The 23,638-nt window shown below is 43.0% G+C and overlaps 1 protein-coding gene and 1 long non-coding RNA gene across 3 annotated transcripts; one reads left to right on the forward strand and one right to left on the reverse strand.

The window, feature by feature from the left end:
- Window positions 1-5,800: 5,800 nt before the first annotated feature.
- Window positions 5,801-7,178, reverse strand: LOC136458843 (membrane protein PM19L-like). Its single transcript, XM_066458759.1, has 4 exons — window positions 6,891-7,178; window positions 6,559-6,778; window positions 6,363-6,408; window positions 5,801-6,215 (listed from the first exon to the last, which is right to left on the reverse strand). The coding sequence occupies exons 1-4, from the start codon at window positions 7,015-7,017 to the stop codon at window positions 6,135-6,137; spliced, it is 474 nt and encodes a 157-aa protein (XP_066314856.1). The 5' UTR covers window positions 7,018-7,178; the 3' UTR covers window positions 5,801-6,134.
- Window positions 7,179-12,811: 5,633 nt separating this feature from the next.
- Window positions 12,812-23,638, forward strand: LOC136458844 (uncharacterized). 2 transcript variants are annotated; one of them, XR_010760060.1, is made up of 6 exons: window positions 12,812-12,973; window positions 20,321-20,393; window positions 20,500-20,560; window positions 20,711-20,878; window positions 22,164-22,305; window positions 22,390-23,638. It is a non-coding gene; the product is annotated as an uncharacterized lncRNA (long non-coding RNA). The 2 variants fall into 2 exon arrangements; XR_010760059.1 differs by having other exon boundaries at window positions 22,168-22,305.

The raw sequence follows: 23,638 nt of genomic DNA on the forward strand, positions 1-23,638 counted from the left end.
TCATATTTCACATTCTCATCTTTTGCTTCTTAGGTTGATTTGTCTTAGTATTCTATTAGATTATTGGTTCATGTAGTTTTCTATTACATTTTTTGATGGTTTTGTTTCTCTTTGTGTTTTAATTCATTTTCATATACCTTTCTATTGATTTAGGGTTTGCTTTTAAGTTTTTACTGTATGTCTTTTGTTTTCTGTGACATATATCTTTCTTTATCTCTTCATCTTTTCTATTTTTTTTCTTTTCATTTTCTTTTTATATTTGAAAGTTGGTTGTGTTCATATTATTTGTAGTCTTATCTTTTATTTTCTTTTTCCCATAGTTCATATGGTTAATTTGTAATTATTCTTTTTTCTAGGATTAAATATTCATTGTCCAAAGGCTGCTCAAGGTATGTGTTCTATATTATTAATTTATTATTCTGTTAATCTTACATTTTGTTCCAATAATATTTGTTGTACTTTTGTTGTTTTATTCTTAGTTAAATTTAATTTTTCAGTTTCATTTCCTGTAGCTTTAGTTCTAGGGTGATCCCTGTCCACAGTGAGGACTATGACTAGACAACTAGGAGGGGTGGTTTTTGTTGTTTTGTCTTGCTTTCTTTAGCCAACTAGGCACTCAGCTTTGATTAGGCTATTTTTTAGTGGTTGTGTTCGTGTTCCGCTTAGGCTTGGTCGTTTTCTGGTCCTTACAATGTCTTTGTCTTGCAAGTTTTAATTGTGTATGGCCATCTGCCTCAAGTACTAGCTGGTTGTGTATGCCCTCCTGTTGCATTGCTGAGTGCCTGCTTCCTTGATGGTGCATAGTAGCTTTTGAACAACAAGGTGTTGTTTTTTTGACTGCTTGGCCCGGTAGAAAGGTATATGTGTCGGGTTCATAAACCCGGGGTCCCTCATGGACCGGCTTCCCAACAAAGGCTCGTCCCAGCAGACAACGTTGCGCAACTCCTGGGCTGGCCCAAATACCTAAACAAAAGGCCAAAAGGGTGATCCAATCTCCGACCAGAAGACCTGGCCGAGGAGGAACGACCCCTGCTTTCGACTATGGCCCGCCTCTTCGACCGAAAGGCCTCGCTAAAAAGGAACAGCGCTCGTTTCTGACTCCGGCTCGCCTCCGGACGGCCTCTCCGACCGGAAGGCCTGGCCAAACACTACTTCCGACTCCGACCCGGGTCTCCGACCGGGGATGCGCCAAACCCCTGCTAACAGCTCTTCTCCGACTAGCGTGGTCGGAGCCGACTGGGACCAACCGACCGGGGACGCCCGCTCGATGAGGACTAGGAAACGGACAGAGCAAGTATGGCAGGGCACTCAAGTCAACCGCAATACCAAGGTTCATACCCTATACACCTGCAGAACAGTACCCTGCAACCTTCCTAGCAAGTTAGAACCCAAGTAGTGTTGTGGGCGCCGATATTTTCCTACAGTGTTGTGGGCGCCATCAACTTCCATACCAGACAAACACGGTAAGGCTCCCCCACATGCCTCTAGCCATCAACAGTGTTGCGGGCGCCGACATTTACCATACCAGGTGAACATGGTAAAACCCCTTACATGCCTCTAGGCATCAATAGTATGGCAGGCACCGACGTCTGCCATACCAGGAGAAGACGACACAACCTCCCACATGCATCTGACATTAACAGTGTTATGGGTGCCTATAATCATCTTGTACCCAACGGCGTGGGCAACAAGACTTAGCATACGTACACTCTCACTTGTAAGGCCATCCCCTTCATCTATAAAAGGGGATGCGCTCTCTCCCAAAAGAGGAGATCCATCAGTTCACTTACATCAATTCAACACACAACAACAGAACCACCAGGTTCAAACCTCGAGCACACGCTCAAACACTTAGCACATAGCGGAGCTCCCGTCACTCTCGGCCCTTCAGACCAGATTCCGACCGGACTCCTTACACCCCCATCTTTCTCCCTTTCGTTTGTAACCCCACAGCAAACTTCGAGCACCTGGGCTCAGGAATAAAGTCATCGATTGACTCAAACTGGACGTAGGGCACGTTGCCTAAACTAGTATAAACCCTGCGTCATTGAGTGCTGGGCCACATCCGATCACAACATACGGCAAAACTACAAATATTTACGTGTTGATCACTTTCTGCACCGACAATATGAGTATGGTTCAATTTGTATAGGTACCCTACTTATAGTGTAGTTCAACTTCACTGTTGTTCATCATGTGTAATTTATAGGTTTCTTTTATTTAAAATTTTTTTGGCAGCTCCCATAGATTTTTAGAGATTATGTTGTTTGTTTTGTCTTGTCGATGTTTTTTATGTAGCTCTACCACTAGGTTGTTCCATGTGCACGACGATGACTAGGACTAGCTGAGTAGGAGGTTGGTTGCCTGGTTCTGGGTTTGCTCTTTTGTTTTGATTGATCTGCCACTTTTTCTGCTATGATTATGCTTATTAGGTCAGGTCCATGTAGTACTTAGTTTTTTTATTAGGTTTTCCTTGTTTGTATAGATTTCCTAGTTATAGTGTAGTTCAACTTCACTTACAGTTGTACTTCATGTGTAATTTTTAGGTATTATTTATGTAAGTAGTATTCAATGTTACAATTTTTCTTGTTTTGTTTGTTTCAGGTCTTTCCCACATGTGTACTGTTTATATTGTATATTTTTATTTTTATATTGTATATTTGTGTATTTTTTTGTTTTATCTCATATGTCTGACGGTCTTACTCGCGATTTTGCCAAGCACACTTACGTGGATAGGCCTGTGTCTAAGTATGTTTTTGAGATGCTTGATCTTCAAGTTGGTGAGTAGACTCGATTGATTGCTGCTAAGAGGACGTGTGGCTGGGTATCTGAAGATAAAGTCATGTGTACTACCCATGCTTGGAAGCAGCGCCGTGCTTTTGGTTTTGTCAAAAATTTCAGATTCTGCTATGATTCTGCCATAGTTTTAAATAGCGGGCTAAGGTGTTTAGCGGTATACCTCTAGATCAGCTAATAGCGGAGCTAAATCGGGCTATAGCGGCTAAATTGTACATGAACAAAAATAGCGGCACCTTGCCTTAAAAGGTTATAGCGGGCTATAGCGGCAGCTATAGCGGGCTATAGCGGCAGCTATAGCGGGAGATTTAAAACAACTGATAAGACTGTCTATTGCCTTGCTCATCAGGATGGCATTTCTGACTGTTACTGTGCTTATATTACTCGAGTTGGTGAAGATAATGCTACCTTTTTTAAAGTCAATAGTATTGTGGTGAGGAAGAATTCTATTAGAGAATATCTTGATATGGACATTCACATTAGGACATGTTTCTTATTCTTTTGATTCTAATAGTTTTCTATTTTTCCCTTTTTGTCTCTGTTTTTGCTTAATAGTCTTTGATGATTCCAGTAGTTTTTTTAGATGTGCAAGTAGGTTTATTATAGATTTTTTTATTTGTATCTATAATAGTTTGCATAAATGGTTGTTGGTGTTGTAGTTCTTAGGTAAATTTCTTTAGATCATAATTTCCTTAATTTACTTGTACAGGTTAATCGTTCTGCTGCTACTCTCGACAATGAAGTTGTCTCATTGTTTTTGTTTGAGCATTTCAATTTAGAGCCTGGTATCCAATCAAGGGTTCTTGCTGTGAAGGATTTGAAGATTGAAGACAAGGTGAAGCTTGTTGCTAGGGTTGTTCGTCATAACCGTGGTCCTTCAATTTGTGCCGAAGTGCAAGTTTGCCTTGGATGTAGTCAATGGTACTGTTTATGTGCTGGTGGAAAATGCTGAAGCTGCAGAACTGATGACTGGCCGTTGCTTCCGTGTGGATGAAGAGCATATTACTTTCTTTCGTGTGCTTAAGATGGAAGAGAGGTCTGAATCAGATGATTTCTATCAGTCTGCTAGTTGCAGCAAGATGTGGCCTTTTTCTTCTATGCCTGGTCTGTGATATTTTGAGCTCTCTGTGGCGTGCACTTATGGCTATCGAAGGTTGTAGAAGGATTTGGTTCTACCTAGTTGTTGAAACTGCTATTTAGTTGTTTTAATTAAGACTTGTTATAATCTGTTTAACCTTATTATCTTGTAGTTTATTATGCTACTTATGGATGCTGGTTATTTTTAATTAAGTCTTGTGTAAACTCGTTATATTCCTGGTTAGTTTATCGTCCACTGTATTTGTATATTACTGTGCACTTTGAGTCTTCACTTTTGCAAGTCTGCAGATTATATATTTGCCTGCTTAATGTGTTTTTGTAGTGATTCAATCGATTAACAGTTTATTTGTCTTTGCAATTATTGTCTCCTTTTATAATTATTACATTGATTTGTTCACTGTAAATTTATTTTTAGTGTGGTGTAAACTTATTTGGTAGATTTTTCTGTTGTTTGTACTGGTTCATCTGGATATTTGTTATAGTTGTTTTAGTTAGCTTAGTCAGATGTCATAGTTGATTTTAATAGTTGGTATTTGTAATAAATCGAGGTCTCTAATAAATTATGACCTGGATTTGTGGATACAATGTCTTTGTCGCCTGCAAGTATTAGTTGTTCAAGTACCAGCTGGTTGTGTATGCCCTGATGTTGCATTGCTGAGTGCCTGCTTCCTTGTTGGGGCATAGTAGCTTTTGAACAAGGTGTTGTTTATGTGTGTGTGACTGCTTGGCCCTGTAGTTTCTTCTTTGAGTAACGGAAATGGGGTGAAACGATCGTAAACGATCGTAAATTTCCAGCCGAAACGGTATTTTTCTCTCACACAAACCAGTCAGCAGTACTTTTTCACGAACCAGCAACGAACCAGCCCAGCCAAATGAACAGGTTGTATATAGGTATCCTAGTTATAGTATAGTTCAACTTCACTTACAGTTGTTCGTAATGTGTAATTTATAGGTTTCATTTATGTAAGTAGTACTCAGTGCTAGAATTTCATTGTTATGTTTGTTTCAGGCAGCTCCCACAGTTTTTTTTGAGATTCTGTTCTTTGGTCTGTTTGGTCAATGTTGTGTTCCCAGAATTTTTGTGATTTTGCCTTTCATAGAAAATTTCTAGCTTTTGTTTTATGAATTTCTGTTGTTTGGTATGTTTGCTTAAGGGCAGTTTCCAGAATTTTTGTGATTTTGCCTTTCATAGAAAATTTCTGGTTTTTGTTTTTTGAATTTATGTTGTTTGGTATGTTTGTTCAAGGGCAGTTTTCTCAGATTTTTTGTGATTTTGCCTTTCATAGAAAATTTCTGGTTTTTTCTTTTGGAAATTTGAAATTTTGTTTTTTGGTTTTTATGGTCAAGGCCCTTTTCCTAGTTTTTTTGTGATTTTTGCAATTCATAGAAAATTTCTGTTTTTTCTTTTTTGTTCATTCGCTATGTAGTGTTCATTTGCGTGAAGGTGGATGATGTGTGTTTGGATAATCCGTGTGAAATAAAGGTATGTTTCACTCGAATTTTTTTATTTGGTTATTTGTGTGATTTATCCTATTAGAATTACTCGTGTGAGCAAAGGGCCCGATCACATAAATTTTGCTTTTGGTTTCTTTTGTGTGATTTGTCTGGTCAAATTGCTTGAGTGATGGAATGGGTCAAATCACCCAAGTTCCAAATAGACACAGGGAAAAGTGATGCTCACGTTGATACTCGCCCTGTTCGTTTTGGCTTGTTTGGCTTATAAGACGTACTTTTTCAGCCAACGAACAATGCTTTCTCTTACACCAAATCAGTCAATAGTACTTTCAGCCATGTCTTATCAGCCAAATAAGCTCAAACGAAGAGGGCGACTATCTGCACACCGGAAGCCAGTAATCACCACATCATCATGACATTAACAGTACTCATAAGTCATACCTCGCTCACATATTGCCTCTCCATCTCCGAAACAATCAATGAATCACACGGAATGACATAACCAATGCAATATGACGCACGTACAATCAACGAGATACAACTAAAATCAACCAGCAGCCCCCAACACAATGGCGTACGTAATTAACACACACACATACACGAACAGATACACATACGTACGTACTGCCTCCCCATCATCTTGGAATAAACCCACAACGACAAAGCGATCGACGAAGCCACACCCTGTCCCGTGAAACCGATGCACGCCAACTCAATTCGATCGACACAGAACCGATAAATCTTCAGTCTTCAGTCTCTGCCTCCGGCCATAATATATGATGATTTTATCTCAAGCCTCCGTGTATGGCGAGCAGGTAGAAGAGCTGCGTCGCTGACAGGATGATGGTGAAGGACTCCATGCATATCTGCACAAGAGATCACCAATTCAAGGCCATAGTTAACTCATCACAGTTAATTAATTAAGCCGGTCTACATGTCAATCTCTTGCAGATTTATCTCAGTACAGATATGCTAGTAATCAATCAAATAGTGTAATTGGCTACTGATCTTACCAGTCTGGCATTCCTTCCGTGCAGTTCAATCTCCTTCACCGCCAATCTGAAACCAGCAACCAAATTGCCCAGACAGGGGAAACGGGTCAGGAAATCGATCACCAACACAGCAGCATACACAGAACTCGATTGGATAGTGCTGCTAGCTAGCGCGTCTGCCGCGACCGATTCGCGTGCAGTATAAGTAAATACGTACCCCATGGCGAGCAGGGTGAGCGTCCAGGCAACGAAGCCGGCGGAGGCCGCCGCGGGCAGGCTCTCGGCGCTCCAGGCGCGGACGTGGTGGAACCCCGCGAGCGCCGAGGCCGCGCCGACGACCCCGGCGATCACGGCGAAGATGACGAAGAACCCGGTCGCCGCGTTCCCGATGGGGAAGTAGATCGGGGAGAAGTGAGCCGGGAGCTCCAGGCCGGCGCCTGCATGCATCAGTCAAAGAATTACCAGTCAGCTGATGAACGAGGCATTTCAACGTCATCGACATGAACAGCCATACAGAGCAAGATTGCAAGAATACAGTGTTATTATTACCGATGAAGAAGCCGTAGTTGATGGCGTGGTTGATGGCCCAGCCGCCCACCGCCGCCACGATGACGTACATGCAGAAGTTGAGCACCAGGAGGAGCCCGGCCACCGGCTTCATGCCCGCGTTCGCCATGGATGATCCTGCTGATCGTCGATGGCCAAAACGAGCTCGACTGCAAACGGATTGAGCTCGATCGCACTCCTAGCTAGCTAGCTCACTCTACGCCTCTACGTACTGTTTCTGCTGGCTTTAGGTATCATTTGCAGGGTGCACCCCGTATATATACACGCACGAGCTAGCAGAGCACCGCCGGTGGAGAACGATGCAAATGCACATATATACTAATTCTTTGGAATAGGGTAGCTACCTGGCCTAGCTTTGTTCTTTGCTTCCGTTGGCCGCATGAACAGCCGGCCGGCCGCCGCGCTTGGATTGTGCGAGGCTTAGCTTATTACGTGAGATCTATGGCAAACGTGATGCTCAAGGCAGGAAGCTAGCGCTAACCCCGCGGTCGGGGCTTTCAGTTTCAGCTTATCTATCGGTCGTCAGCGATCCTCTTCCTCTGTTGGTCCGGAAGCTTGGAACTCCGGATGGCTCCGATGTGCTGGACAGGTACAGCCTTTTCCTGCGAGTCCGAGACATGCATCGATCCTTTGATCAGTTCGATGCAGGGCATCAGGGGCTTTATTTATTCCTTTATCTCCTACAACTAAAAAGAACGGACATTTTTTGATGCGACATTCCAACGTAGACCCATAGTTCTGCCAGCTGCGTTCCCGTAGCCCAAGCTCCTACACTCATCTCTTGCAACAAAATTCTTCCTTCGAAATTAGTCATGCACAATTATAGCAATACAATTTGCTAAATGAGGACTATATATACGAATGATTGATTATAGACCAATCTCCATTCTTTTCTTTTTTTTTTTGGAAGGAAGAAAGAATATCAAGGATTACGTGAAACCGAGCAACCAGACCACCTTCCATACACGGCGCCACAATGGTGCATGCAAACAGGAATCGTGCATGTGCAATCAAGAAGGAAGCCATGCAACCAATCAAGAAGGAAACTGTCATCATCAAAAACCACACCAACCACAAGCGGCACGTTAGCATGACTCATCAATCTCTTCTCTCATCACGTCTAAAAAGACTAAAAAATGGACACCGTTTTAGTGCAACAATCCAACGTCGGGTCGTCGGTATGCCTGCGTGCGATCACATGCTCGTTATCCCACCCGGTGTCGTCGGCCCCCACAATGGTCCACACAGCGCTTCTTCCCTAAAAATGTCACTCCACGCGAGAATCACGTGATCATGTTTCATCATATGCCACTAATCGACAGAAACCTACGACCAAATGACGTCCACCAGTCGTAAGCGCTTGTGAAAAAAAATTTCAAATTGCCTGGCCGAATAGGAAGGAGGGGAAACGGACGTCTATCTGGGCGTAATTAACGCTCGTAAAAAAAAAATCTCACGTCTCCGGCCGACCAAATAGGAAGGGAAGAAACGGATGTCCATCCGGCGTAATTAAGACTTGCGAAAACATACGTCACTTCTCTTTCCTAAAATCACAATACATGCAAGCCCATATTTTCATATTCTCTCCTCCTTCTCTCTTTCCTTGTAGCGACAACCGCACAAAAAAGAGGCAGACGAGATCGGACGCCATATCCTGCTTCCCCACCCCACCACGAACCATTATCGCTCTAGCCGTCATCGATCATCGTAGTGGATCGATCATCGCACAAGCTGCCGTTCAGCTCGTCCTGCCCGTGGAAGAAAGGAAAGGAACAGCATCCAGCGGCCAACCGGACAGCTAGCGTGCGTCTCCGCCAGGCCCTCCCCACCGGCTCGCCGTCGTCAAAGGATCAGTACGTCTCCACCATCATCTTCCACGGCTGTTGCCCTCTTGGTAGGGCAAAGTCCACTGTCCTCGTCAGTTTGACAGTTTGGTTGCCGCACCCATCGATCTTGGCAGTACTAGGCATAACCGCGCATAACCCCGCCTACCACATCATCACCCAGGTATATATGTCTCCAAAACTTTGGTGGTCAATCGTCACTTGGTTAGTATTCAGGTTGCTTCTCCAGCTTTTAAATGCAATTCTTGTTTGGACGTTTCCTACAATATTTAGGTTGCTTCTCCCGCTTTTATTTGTTTGAGGCCTCCATTTAGGTTCTATGTCATCCAACTAAACAAGCCAGTCAATCCAACTAAACAAGCCAGTCAGGAGCAAGTGCCGCAATACAAATTTATATTTTTGTTTATGATAATTAATGTTACTTTAGCTTTAAACAATAATTGTTTACATGTAGGGCCATACTTTTATAAACAGGACAGTTGCAGGTGACATATTAAGATCGGTTTTGTCCTGGCAGTTTGCAATAAGATTGTTTTGATTTCTTAAAAAAATAAGATTGTTTCAATTTTATGCTAAAATTTAAATTATATTTAATTGTTCACGCATCATGAAGACGGATTTACAAAAAAAACAAACGTTTTGAACATCTCTTAGATTACATTTTAATTGTTCATGCATCATGCTTATGTCGACCTGTGCATGCTGGAGCTTTGGCCAGCAGATGGCAGGGCAGTAGCTATAGGAATTAATATGCTCTATTTAATTATTCTTTGCAATATTATTTGCTTGATCATAAGGCATAAGAGCAGGAGAGCATAGCAGTTCTGTTTTAGTTCAGTAGTTGAGTCATCTTGCGAATAGAAGCACAGTGCAATTTATTCATGATTCAAATTCTGTGTTTTTGGAGCTTCCTAGAATTTTCGTTCTGATCCACATATAGTTTTCGTGTTGTAGAGGCTGTACTACTGGAAGCAAGAATGCCGCAATAGCTGGTATTGTTGTAGCGGTTCCCACGGTGTGTAACTGTTTTAGTTTTATTAGTAGTATATATTTAGCTTATGTGGACTTCCTACCAATAAATTAATGAACATGCTTAAGAGAGGGTATATCATCATTTCATTTTCTTTTGGGGAAATATATGCATCATTTTGGTATTCAGATCAAGCAGTGGCGATCCAGCCCCGAATGACCGCTCTAGGCCGGCGGGCGCAAACTTCGTGGCACTCGTGTCCGCCCATTAACGCAGCACTCGCACATCCTCCTCTCCGGCATCGTCTCCCTCCCTCCACCGCCGCAACCGCTAGGACATGCAAAGGTGCAATCTTAACACCGGATTCGGCTCCCCTCGTGCCATTGGTCCCCAAAGGCATCGGCTTTTGCTCTGATCTGTGGTTTTGTGTGGTCATGGGTTGCTTGTGATCTCTTCTCTGGGGGCGGTTTTCCGGCTGGTTACTGACTTAATGTTGCGGGGCCAGAAGTGGGTCGCTAGGTTGTAGTTCTTGCCGCCGTGGAATGCCAAATCTAGAGCCTAGAGGAGAGTGGAGGCCTTCCGCGCCTCGTCGATGTCCGGTCAAGGCTATCCTTGCAGAATGAGTTGTACTTTGATCAGCTTCATAGCAAGTGGTGATTTTGAGAAGTTAATACCTTCTTGCCAGATATATTTTAGTCTACCTAGGTAGTGGGGAAATAACAAAAGACACAGAAATACCTCCATATTTTAAGTTTTCCTTTTGCATAATACTATATAAAACTTGACTATGAACAGGGGGCCATGGCATCTTAGGAAGTCATCTATAGGGATCATCTCATATTTCAGAGTCACTGGAAAATGTTCAAGTTACAAAAAATTAGAAAGAGATGCTTCTTGTTTGACTACACTGTATATCCCTTCTTCTATATACAACACCGAGTTTTGAAATTTGAATTGCATTGAAATTTTGCTTGTCTCCTGTAACTACTTGTGTTCTAGAAAGGGTGAGTAGCTTTGTTGCAATTTCATGATCTGTGACTTCTTAAGTATGATAATCCCATTATAGTATGCTAGAATTATAGTCTGTTCGTTACAAGTCTTTTATATTGAATTAAATAATTGCCTACATCACATTGAGTTACTAATGGAACAATGTTTCAAAGCGGCAAAGGTATACTACACTGGATCACAATTCAATACTAGGGGCATATGGTTGAAGGCATGTTATGTTATTATCTAAAATATAAAGAAAGGTGACCTTGGTATATCAGTCCTGTATGAAGCAAACTGATAATTTATGGAGATGGTTAGTTTTAAAAGGTTGAGGAATTAACTAATCTTGTTATAGTGATATGAATTTTTATGTGCGTATGCACAAATGTACAATACTATAAATGCATAGCTTGATGATTGCAAACCATCGATGAGAGTTTTAGCCATGCACAAGATTCAATTTGTAATATTGAACATCGTACTCGCATTATCGTTTTTTTAACAATACAACATGTTCATGAATAAATTATTAGGATAATATTTATCCTGTTGCAACGCATGGAATGATCTATACAGTAGAGTTGGTGAGCCTACGACGCCGTGCTCTCCATGAGAGTGTTAATTTCACGAACTTTGCTTTTTGGATTAAATATTACTTTAACGTTGGTATTTAATTTCACAGTATTGTTATCTTATCGTGCGATCCGTGTGTTTTTAGTACAAAAGTTATTTAACGAAATTTGCTTTTTGGATTAAATGTCATTTTAACGTTGGTATTTAATTTCACAGTATTGTTATCTTATCATGCGATCTATGTGTTTTTAATACAAAAGTTTAGTTGTTCCGTAGTAACTTACGGACACGCTACCTAGTTTACAACAAGAAGAAGAACTCACTAGCTTTGGCCATGGAATCCGTGAATGTTTGGGAGACGTTGGGACGCACGTCTAGGAGATGCCAAGCGCCATTAGCGGAACGATGAAGATGATGTGGTCTCTGTCGTCGTCACTCGTCAGAGATCACAAAATCGACGGTCAGATTGGATGACAGATATACAGGGCCTCTTATTATGAACAAGAACGGCAGCAAATCCTGGCGGTGAAGATAGGAATGCCTAGCTGGCGGCGTGAAAACTGAAAAAGCATTGTTCGAATCTCTTCTGCTTCTGCCAACTGCCACTTATTAATAAACGCTAATATATCTCCTGTATGTACAACTAAAAACAACCGAATGATGCCACGATTCTTCGGCTCCGTTCGCTTGTCTTAAAATCTGGCTTGTTCGTCTTCTTTTTTCAACCGAAACAGTATTTTTCTCTCACAACAATTCAGCTGGAACTGTATTTTTGCTTGTTTTTTCAGCCAAATTCAGCCCAGCGAACGGGGCCGGGTCGTCGCTCTGCCTTCACCGTGCGATACCGCGAGTCCCCGCGCTGACATGTGGACCCTGCGTACGATGTGAGCGCAGCTCCCCGGAACCGCCCCATCCCACATCCTCTCTCTTCTTCCAGGGTTTGGCCGCCGCCATGGCTAGCCGCCCGCCCTACCCCACAGCCGCAGCCCATGACCGTCGCCGCCACCGGACCACCACGCCTCCTCCTTGCCCTTCCCGGCCGCCTCCCCATTCTCCCTGTTGACGCCGGCGGCCTGCCCCTGCCTCATCATGCTCACACCGCCGCCCTCCGCCATCCCGCATCCCGCTGCCTCACGCCGCCGCCGCCGCACGCCAGGGCTCAGGTCTTCGTCGGTCCCTTCGTCGGAGACGAGCACCCAACAGGTATGCCCACCCTTCTCTTCCCTTCGTGCTATGCGAAACCGAGCACCCGAACCCTGGCTATATTTGTATTCAGATCTGATCTAATTACAAGTGTATACATGTATCCCATTCAAATACATCAGAGGTACATGTGCACGCCCAATGTCCTTTACTGGATTCGCACCTGCGATTCTGTGTGCTTTAATCTGCTTTCCTCTTAATGTTCTAGCCCTTGTGCTCCTCATCCTCCCTATATTGGTGTGCTTTGCAGAGCAGTTATTTGTATCTATCTAAACGTAAATATGTGTACCCATATAAATATATGTACTCTTAGTAGGCCCTGTGCCCTTCTGATTTCAAACGCCTTAACAGAATAGCAAGTTCCTGCAACTTCCCACAATCAAACTGGACCAAGCAGCAGGAATTGAGAATATAAATTATTCCTTTAGTCCATGGGATGGACACCTCTGATCGAGCTCAAGCGAATCACCGGCTAGGAAGGGGTACAAGGCATACATGTTAGTATCGATGATTACCTCTCTGTGTGTAACCGTAGATCCGGTAAGCCTCTCCTTGTCTTCTCGGTAGATGCACCGTGGCGGGTAGACGCTGGTGCCGCAGTGTAGAAGACGTCCAGCGTGGTGGCGGTGAAGTCCAGTGGCGCTGGTGGAGAGACGGCGGTCCGGTGGTGACCCTGCAGTGGGCCGACGGCGGTGGTGGGGCATCCCGTCGCTGGCAGCACCTCTTTAGGATCGGACTAGGATTTTCTGTAGGTGGGATGGCGGCTCCGTTCAACCTCGTGACCCGAGCCCAGTTCCCCACTCCTCTATATATATGTGTTGTGCGACAGGGGCCCACCAACCAGTTAGGGTTGGGCTCCCCCGATCAGGGAGCAGAGGCAAGGGTATTGGTGGAGATCAACTAACATTCTCCCCCTTAATCTTATTTCATCTTTCACTTTCATATCATTTACTTTTGTTCATTCCATTACATATTAACGCATAGAGCATGTCTCATCGTCATGGTCCATTGCCGATAGACTTAACAGCTATAATACACTACTCTGTTCTGAAATAGATACTTATCTTTGGGCCTTCTTTTGTCTAAGAATTTTAGGCTTTCCCTTAAACCTATGCTAGCTACATGTTCTCTGAACACCATGTTCTCTAAACATGCTGGGTGGTAAGCCTTTTGTAAGCGGATCCACGAGCATCTTTTCTGTACTTATATGCTCAAGACTTATGACTTGATCCCGGACTTTATCTTTCACAACATAATACTCTATGTCAATGTGTTTGGCAGCACCACCTGACTTATCTTGTGAGCATACTGTACTGCCAGATTATAATCCCAGTATAACTTAAGTGGTCTATAGATGTCGTCAACCACCTTCAAATCGGGTATGAACTTCTTTAGTCAGTTCACCAGCCCGTTGCCTCATAACACGCTACAAACTGTCATACATTGTGGACGATGTAGTGACAGTTTGCTTTGAGCTTTTCCATGAAATAGCTCCCATTTACGAGATGATAGAAAATCCACGTATGGATATGTATTCACTCTCGCATAATCAGAATCTGAATATCCCACTATGTAGAATAAATCAGATCTTCTATATGTCATCATGAGGCCTTTCGTTCCTTGCAAATAATGCAAGACTTTCTTTACTAATTGCAGTGTTCTATTCCAGAATTGCTCTGGAATCTGCCAAGTAAAACCCGGTAACAAATGCCAAGTCAGGGCGCGTATATACTTGAGCATGTTGCAAGCTTCCGACAGCTGAAGCATATGGAACCACTTTCACTTTATCAATTGAGCTCATATTGGTTCCTGGGGCATTGAAAATCCCCATATCTGTCGCCCTTGACTATAAGAGCAGGTGAGGGACTATATTTGTTCATACTGAATTTCTTTAAGATTCTTTCTATGTATGCCTTTTGTGACAGTCCTAATACCCCTTTTCTTCTATCTCGGTGAATCTCGATCCCTAGAACGAATGAGACTTCACCAAGATCTTTCATATCAAGTTTTGAGGACAAAACTTCTTTGTCACCAGTTGTAGACTGACATCACTACTAGCAAGTAAGATATCATCCACATACAGGACCAGGAAGATAAACTTCCCATTCTTAAATTTTGTATTGACACAATTGTCCTCTACATTCTCTTTAAAACCCAAAATTCTTTATTATCTGATCAAACTTTAAGTACCACTGTCTTGAAGCTTGTTTTAATCCATAAATGGATTTCTTTAGGCGGCATCCCATTCGTTCTTTTCCTTCCATGACAAAACCTTTCGGTTGTGCCATGTAAACATTTTCCTCCAAGTCTCTATTGAGAAATGCCGTCTTTACATACATATGATGTAATTCTTAATCGTAATGTGCCACTAATGCCATTATGATTCTGAAGGAAACTTTACATGAGACTAGAGAAAGGGTCTCATTGTAATCAATTCCTTCTCTTTGCATAAAGCCTTTTGCCACAAGTCGCATTTTATATCTCTCTATATTCCCTTGAGAGTCAAGCTTTGTTTTGTAGACCCATTTATAGCCTACTGTTTTGGCTCCTTTAGGAATTATTTTTAAGTCCCAAACTCTATTGGTATTCATTGATTTCATTTCATCTTCCATGGCCTCAAGCCACTTTGATGAATGATCACTTCTCATGGCTTCTTCAAATGAGGTGGGATCATCCTCTATTTGAAATTCTTAGTGTTATACACTTCATAATCAGCAGAAATAGCTGATTTTCTAACTCTTTGAGACCTTCTAGGGGCCTCCACTTTTGGCACATCTTCTGTTTGAGGCTGTTGTTGCTCCCCCTCATGTGTGGCAATAGGTTCTATAGAATCCTGAAGAACAGGTTCCTCAACGTCATTCATTGTTGCCACAGGTGGGATAACAACAGGTGCTGGCACCACAGTATCTAGCACTGTCGGTGCAGCTATAGCAGGTAGTGAGAAAAATGGCTCATGAATCATTGGAGTGGGCGCATACACCCGCTTCACTTCAAGGACAATTTCTCGAGCTACCATGCTCCCCTCATCTTTTCGTCCTCTAGGAAGACAACATGTCTCGTTTCCACAAACTTTGTATGTCTCTCTGAACAGTAGAAAACGAAAACCTTTTGACTTTTCTGGGTAGCCAAAGAAATGGCACCTTACTGTTTTGGGATCTAACTTCCCAATGTTTGGGTTAAATACTTTAGCCTCAGCAAGGCTCCCCCACACACACGCAAGTGGTTTAGTGAGGGTACTCTTTCTGTCCACAACTCATACGGTGTTTTGGGCACCGACTTTCTTGATACTCTATTGAGAATATGAATGGCGGTTTTAACGCCTCCATCCACAGGCTCAACTGTAAGGTGGAGTAACTTATCATACTGCCCACCATATCCATCAGGGTGCGATTGATTCTTTTAGCTACTCTATTCTGCTGAGGTTCGCCCGGTGTATAATACTAGGCTACTATGCCATTCTTTTAGGGTATGCCGACTATAGTACTCCCCCACGGTCAGACCTGACTATCTTAATCTTTAATATCTTAAATTTATCTATTATATCTTTTCTTTCTTTGATTGGATAAATATAGCCATAATGGGAGTAATCATCTGTGAATGTTATGAACGGATCATAACCATCCACACTCTTTACAGGAAAGTTGACCACAGATATCTGTGTGAATAATCTGTAAAATTCCTATGCTTCGTTTGTTATCTTTCTTAATCTTCTTTACATACTTTTCTTTTATGCATTCCCTGCATTAGGGGCCTCCACTTTTGGCACATCTTCTGTTTGAGGCTGTTGTTGCTCCCCCTCATGTGTGGCAATAGGTTCTATAGAATCCTGAAGAACAGGTTCCTCAACATCATTCATTGTTGCCACAGGTGGGATAACAATAGGTGCTGGCACCACAGTATCTAGCACTGTCGGTGCAGCTATAGCAGGTAGTGAGAAAAATGGCTCATGAATCATTGGAGTGGGCGCATACACCCGCTTCACTTCAAGGACAATTTCTCGAGCTACCATGCTCCCCTCATCTTTTCGTCCTCTAGGAAGACAACATGTCTCGTTTCCACAAACTTTGTATGTCTCTCTGAACAGTAGAAAACGAAAACCTTTTGACTTTTCTGGGTAGCCAAAGAAATGGCACCTTACTGTTTTGGGATCTAACTTCTCAATGTTTGGGTTAAATACTTTAGCCTCAGCAAGGCTCCCCCACACACACGCAAGTGGTTTAGTGAGGGTACTCTTTCTGTCCACAACTCATACGGTGTTTTGGGCACCGACTTTCTTGATACTCTATTGAGAATATGAATGACGGTTTTAACGCCTCCATCCACAGGCTCAACTGTAAGGTGGAGTAACTTATCATACTGCCCACCATATCCATCAGGGTGCGATTGATTCTTTTAGCTACTCTATTCTGCTGAGGTTCGCCCGGTGTAGAATACTGGGCTACTATGCCATTCTTTTAGGGTATGCCGACTATAGTACTCCCCCACGGTCAGACCTGACTATCTTAATCTTTAATATCTTAAATTTATCTATTACATCTTTTATTTCTTTGATTGGATAAATATAGCCATAATGGGAGTAATCATCTGTGAATGTTATGAACGGATCATAACCATCCACACTCTTTACAGAAAAGTTGACCACAGATATCTGTGTGAATAATCTATAAAATTCCTACGCTTCGTTTGTTATCTTTCTTAATCTTCTTTATATACTTTTCTTTTATGCATTCCCTGCATTGAACTTAATCTGAGAGCTCTAACGGAGGAAGAATATCATTCTTAACTTGTCTTTCTATTCTCCCCCTCAAAATATGGTCTAAATGACAGTGCCATAATTTTGACAACGCATCGTGAGCTCTCTTATGCCACCATTTCCAGAGTAACACTCTGTCACCAGCTGCTTTATCAGCTAGGTAGCATATGTCTTTGAAGAGCTAGTGAACTGACTCTTTATTCTATCGAGGTACTCGGTGACTGTGTCACACTCTGGGATTGAGCCCATAATTGCAGGTTCAATCATGTTCTTTATCATAGCAAAAATATTTCTTGTTGGCAGTGACCCACTTCCTATGCACAAAAGTCATAGGACTATCTTTTGGGATTCAAAATCCCTCTCTTTAGTTGCCCAAGTGGCATCATTCTCTTTTGTCTCCCTCATTGGTGCCACAAACTCAGTGGAACACGGTGAGGTGACTACCCAGTCCACCTTAGACAAGATGAAAACTAGGTCAAAACTTTTCTTATCATAAAATTAACACCATTTGCATGTCTTGATTCCAACGTTGGTCAAAATCAAAACATACAACTGTTCGTATACACTAATTCTACATCACCGTTGGGCAGAAATAAAATTAATGCATAAATCATTAACTTTCACAACTGTTTTTACACACTAATTCTACATCACCGTTGAGCAGAAATAGAATTAATGCATAAATCATTAACTTTTACAACTGTTCTCATACACTAATTATACATCACCGTTGGGTAGAAATATAATTAATGCATAAATCATTAAAATTAACATCTGTTCTTATACACTAATTCTACATCACCGTTGGGCAGAAGTAGAATTAATGCATAAATCATTAAAATTATGATATTGTTATTAACAACGTTGATCAGAAAATAACATCATAATCCATGACAAATCTCTTTTTCTCCAATTAAATACCACTTTGGTTCAAAATAACTGGAGAATCAATAATTTCTTTAGCAGTAGAAAACTCACTTTTTCTCCAATTAAATACCACGTTGGTTCAAAATAACTGGAGAATAAACAACTTCTTTAGCTATGGAAAAACTCTCTTTTTCTCAAATTTTACCCACAGGGAAAATTGATTTTCCTATTTTCTTTAATCCATTAATCATTTCCCAGGAAATAAACATTTACTGGAAAAACTTTCTTTTTCTCCAGTTAAATATCATGTCGGTTCAAAAACACTGGAGAATGTACTTTTTCTTTAGCAGCGGAAAAAACTTTCAATCAATTTCTTGAATTTTACCCACAGGGAAAAGTACTTTTTCTATATTTTCTTTTGAGCCAATTTCCATTTTTCAATTTTCTAGAAAAAGAATAATTCGAAAACGGGCTCCTTCTTCACTATTTCGGCCCAAGACTGGCAAAAGCCGGCTCGGCCCACACAGCTGCGCGGCGCCCGACCACACCCAGGCCGCAACTTGGGCCTGGGCCGGCAAAGTGATTCGGCCACGCGCGCCCGTCTGGGCCGCGAGTTGGCCCATTTAATCTTGGTCGTTCGTCTACATCCGACGGCTGCGCGTTCATTTCGGGCGGTATAAAAACCGACGCCGCGCCGGTGCCCGAAACCCTAGCTCATTTCCTTCCTTTGCTCTCTCTCTCTCTTCTTCGCCGCTCTCTTCTCTCTCTACCTCACCTATTCTCAGTGCAGTGCAACAGCGACCGAGAGCGAGCGAAGCGAGAGCGACGACGGTGGAGCGACCATGGCGTCATCGCCGACCCCCTCGCCGGCGCGCGTGCTCCCCAACGGGTGAGCACGCCGCCATCGAGCGGCCTGGCCGCGGCGCTTTCTTGGCCGAGCCCGGCGAGCCAGCTCCCCCGGCTCGGCTCTTTCTTTTCCCCGCGCGCCGGTGTGACAGCAACGCTGCACGGCAGCGAGGTAAGCCACCCCCTTCCCCCTCTTCCCCTTTCGGTTTGGATCTGTTTTCCTCTTATCCGAACCATTGAGTGTTGGGGATTAGGGTTTAGATCTAGGGTTAGGGTTCGGTATCCGACCTTCCCCTTTCCCTTTCTCTGATTTTCTTTTATGATCTTTCTTTTCTTTTCGAAGTTCATCCGAATGGGATCTAGGGTTAGGGTTCGAGTGCCGACCCCTGTTCTTTTTCCCTTCTTTGGATTTCCTTTCTTTTCTTTGATTTGTACCGAATCCCTCTTTTCCCCTTCCTAGTCGCGAGTTAGGGTTAGAGTTCTTTTGAACCGATTCGGGATGGGGTTAAAATTAGGGTTAGGTCTTAGGGTTCGGCCAAATCCGAACCCAATCTTCTTCTTCTTCTTTCTACTGTTTCTCTTCCCGTTGAAAGCTTTTACGGGTTTAGGGTTCGGCTTGAAGTGCCGAGAGCCCTTTCTTCTTTTCCTAGTTAGGGAACCTCTTCTCTGTTCAGATCCGAGAAGAAGTGTTCGGTTCTTTTCTCTTGCCATGCGCCGGTGAACGGTGCGGCATCTTTCCCCCCGCGCGGTGGCGGTGGTGACCGGTAGACAGTGACGTCCGCCACCCCGGTCTCTCTTTCTTTCTTCTTTTACCCGATTAGGGTTAGGGTTACACACTAGTAACCTGGCTTTGATACCAATGTTAGTATCGTTGATTACCTCTCTGTGTGTAACCATAGATCCGGTAAGCCTCTCCTTGTCTTCTCGGTAGATGCACCGTAGCGGGTAGACGCCGGTGCCGCAGTGTAGAAGACGTCCAGCGCGGTGGCGGTGAAGTCCAGTGGCGCTGGTGGAGAGACGGCGGTCCGGTGGTGACCCTGCAGTGGGCCGACGGCGGTGGTGGGGCGTCCCGTCGCTGGCAGCACCTCTTTAAGATCGGATTAGGGTTTTCTGTAGGTGGGATGGCGGCTCCGTTCAACCTCGTGACCCGAGCCCAGTTCCCCACTCCTCTATATATATGTGCTGTGCCACAGGGGCCCACCAACCAGTTAGGGTTGGGCTCCCCCGATCAGGGAGCAGAGGCAAGGGCCCAATAGGCCGTTGGGCCTATTGGTGGAGATCAACTAACAATACCGTCTCTCTGCTTTGTCAAGGATTGCAGCGCTTTGAGGCCTGACATTTTTTTCTCTTCTTCTTTTCCCAGCTGGATAGATATTGGTTTTGTTAGCCTCTCAAGATAACCTCTAAAAATCGAGTTGATGCATCCATTGGCAAAGGTAGACTTTCTAATGCTTATTTATCTTTTTTACACAGAGATCATTGAAAAGGTGGTACTAACACTGGTTAGTAAAAATGTTGTTAACAATTTTCAATAAAAAACAGGAGAAAAAGTTATGGCGGGCCGAAAGCGCAATGGTGCAATATCAATCAACCAAGGTGCAAGGTGCAGACTAAGATACTATGCAGTGTTGCTCCTCTGTGAGGCTCAAGGATTTTATGTGCTTGCAGCCATGATTTGTTAAAATAGAAGGTCTTCAAAGCCCAGAGACTTAATCTCTTGCTTTGTTCTAATTGTTGACATTTTATAATTCAGAAAAATGGAACCCACCAGATAGGGACATGCGTAAACCAAAGTGCCCAGTCTAATTCAGGCGATCAAGGCTACAAATGAAGACTACAGGCGATGAACCCATCTTCAAATCAAGGCTTACATTATCAATCAACCAACTTCCAATGAAGACTACAGGCGATGAACCCATGGGTATTTTTCTCAACGAATATCTGAATTTCACAATTGCTATTTAAATTGATTTGCAAACTTCCAGGTGGCTTTTATTTCCCCGTGTCATTGTGATCATGCATTTGTCATTTGCACATCATATTTTTGCCCAATGCTATAGGACACTGCGTGCCATGCCCGTTTGAGGCTTACAGTGTGCCAAATGAACTGAAAATTATGGCAGTTTTGATATGATTGATCTTGCCACACATTTAAGATGCAAATGGTTGCCACTCTACAGTTAGTTTACCCTGGAGCCTATTTGTAATCACAGTTAACTTTTTGTTGCCAAACCAAAGAAAGAAAAACATATTGGCTCAGAAAAGGATACATATTTTTTTTGTTTGCCAAATTGAGTGATGTCGTTCATAAAGAAAAGAGCTTAGATAATTGCTGCATCAAACACATGGTTGGTGCTAAGAGAGTGGAAGGTATAAGAAAATTACATTAGGCTGATAAGAGGATCTTGATTAAACACCACGGTAAACAAAAAACACATTAGAGTTTATAATTAAGAATCTCAGTCAAAGCTAAAAAGAACTTGAGGCATTGGATATATTTTGGTAAGAAATGAGGCACTGCCAGATTTACAATATTCAGTGTTTCATGATGACCGTATTTGCTAAATTAATGGCTTTTAATGGCTTGTTGCTCCCGGTAGATGGGTCGGTAGTTTCAGTCCCCTGCTAAGAAATTAGATGCGTTGGCAGTTAAACAACAAGATGCTGGATGGTCCATTCCTGTGGGCCTTGAAGCAAACAATTCGAAATCAACAATTCATTGCAAGTAAGCTGTAAGTGAAAGGTTTTGTATTGTCTGCTGAAACTTGGTTCATCAGTTAATTTCCAAGGTGGTTCTCTGTGTACACAGTATCTTTTGGAGAATTCAGACAAGTACTACCACTTTGTTTCAAGGAATGGTATTTCACCATGTTGTATGCTTCAGCTTTAGATGAACTGGTGTGGCTATAGTTTTTTCCATGTCGCATATTGTTTGCCTATAGACAGACACTTTAAATTTAAACTTATATAAAATTTCCACTTGCCCGCCCTCTCCCCCGGCCAGCTTGGCTGCCCTCATCTGACAAGTCGCTTGGTTGCCGTGGCGTGCAGCCTGTCTGCTATAAGAAAGTGCAGCTGAATTTTTCCCATCACTATTTTTTCTATGGCCTCTGTGTGCAGGCAACACACTTGTCAAATACAGTATATGCTTTTATCAATTGGATTTTATGATTTTCACACAACAAACTAATTAATTGTCTCTCAAGGCAGAGGAAGAAGAAGAAGCCAGGAAGGAGGTTGCAAGACTTGCTTTTGATCCTGAGACACGGTATAGCAAGTTAGATGAGCTGATTAGGAAGACGACTCCTTTTGGAGTTTCTAATTGAGAAGATGGATCGTATTGCTCGAGTATAAAATTTCCACTGTGTGTTGAACCCATTTTATTGCTTCTTTTAATTTGCTGACCATGGTGGTGTTGTCTGGTTGTTCCAGGAAAGTATCGAAACTCAAGTTGAATAACCACACAGGTAGAAGAGAAGAAAGGTCGTGGCCGGAAGAGGAAAGCAAAGCTACAGTACAATAACGTGAGTGTGGGCTTCATACATTGTTCTTCGTCTTTTGTATGTAGTTTGTCGTTTGTGTTGCTGCAGTTTTGGATCATCAGGTTTTACCATATCTGCCGTACTAGCCTTATGTAGGTGAGAAATTTTACAGTGCCTGGAAAAAATAACAACCATTCATTCGGCGAGATCTAATGGTTACAAAATAAGGAAAACCTATTAGGAGGAATTTAAGCTGTGGGCCGGAACCAAAAAAAATAGTGGACCCGAAATTAATTAACAAATTATTTTAAAGGTTATAATTGTACTTTCATGGCTCACGGATTATTAGATTTGGCCCGACCCCAATGTAAATGCAGAGCTGCCTGTGAATTTGCTCCCGGTGGAATCGATGTATTCTCGGTGGCGACGGCGGCCGGCCGTCTCTCTCCCTGGCTCCCTGCCGGTGCTCTCCTTGTTTCCACAATCACGAACGCCCCACTGTCTCCTCCAATCCCAAGTTCCCAACCAGATTTCCCTTCCGTCCTCCGGTCCTGCTAGCTGGCAGCAGCAGGATTGCATCACCCCAGATGACAAGTTTTGTTAGTCTTCCTACCATATGCTTTCACCTTTTCTTTGCTGCCTGTGCTGGTGTTGGACACAAGAGCACCTGGGCGATCATGGAGGTGCTGCTCTTGTAGCAGACAGCAGTTTGGTGTTATCGTGCAGGAGCAGAGGCCATGGCTACTCTCCGGAATGGGAACAATGGAATTGGAAATAGGAAATCGCTGCTGCTCCTCCCGTTAGCGGCGAGACCCTGCAGCAGGGCTTGCGAAATCACCTGCAAGGCTGCAAGCGGGCGGCGGCAGACCCTCACAGGCAGGCGACGGCGAGTCCTGGGCAGCCAACCAGTAGCGACTACCTGCGACAAAGGAAGAAGAGGTCAATCAAGTTAATAACCTGAGTGTACAATTACTATAGTATCCTTTATTATAAATAGTTAATTTTTTAATGATCGACGGCTGCAAGTAATTTCATACGGAGGAACCAGTGGTTCCTTCCAAGCATAGTAACAAATCTCTATGTAGGTAACCCAAGTAAATTGGCAGCTGAGAGGATTCTAGGATATTGATGTGTGTGTTATTAGTCTTACCTTTAGGTTTGTGAACCTTTTGATATATTAATATACGCTAATGAGAGGA

The sequence above is a fragment of the Miscanthus floridulus genome, chromosome 6 (genome assembly GCF_019320115.1).
Source record: "Miscanthus floridulus cultivar M001 chromosome 6, ASM1932011v1, whole genome shotgun sequence".
Taxonomy (NCBI): Eukaryota; Viridiplantae; Streptophyta; class Magnoliopsida; order Poales; family Poaceae; genus Miscanthus; species Miscanthus floridulus.

Excerpts from the sequence above, each read along its gene's own strand:
- LOC136458843 (XM_066458759.1), bottom strand. The coding sequence starts at position 7,017 with ATGGCGAACGCGGGCATGAAGCCGGTGGCCGGGCTCCTCCTGGTGCTC. Across the intron at positions 6,779-6,890 it reads CAACTACGGCTTCTTCATCG|GCGCCGGCCTGGAGCTCCCG; the intron begins GTAATAATAACA and ends TGATGCATGCAG. Across the intron at positions 6,409-6,558 it reads CTCACCCTGCTCGCCATGGG|ATTGGCGGTGAAGGAGATTG; the intron begins GTACGTATTTAC and ends TGCTGGTTTCAG.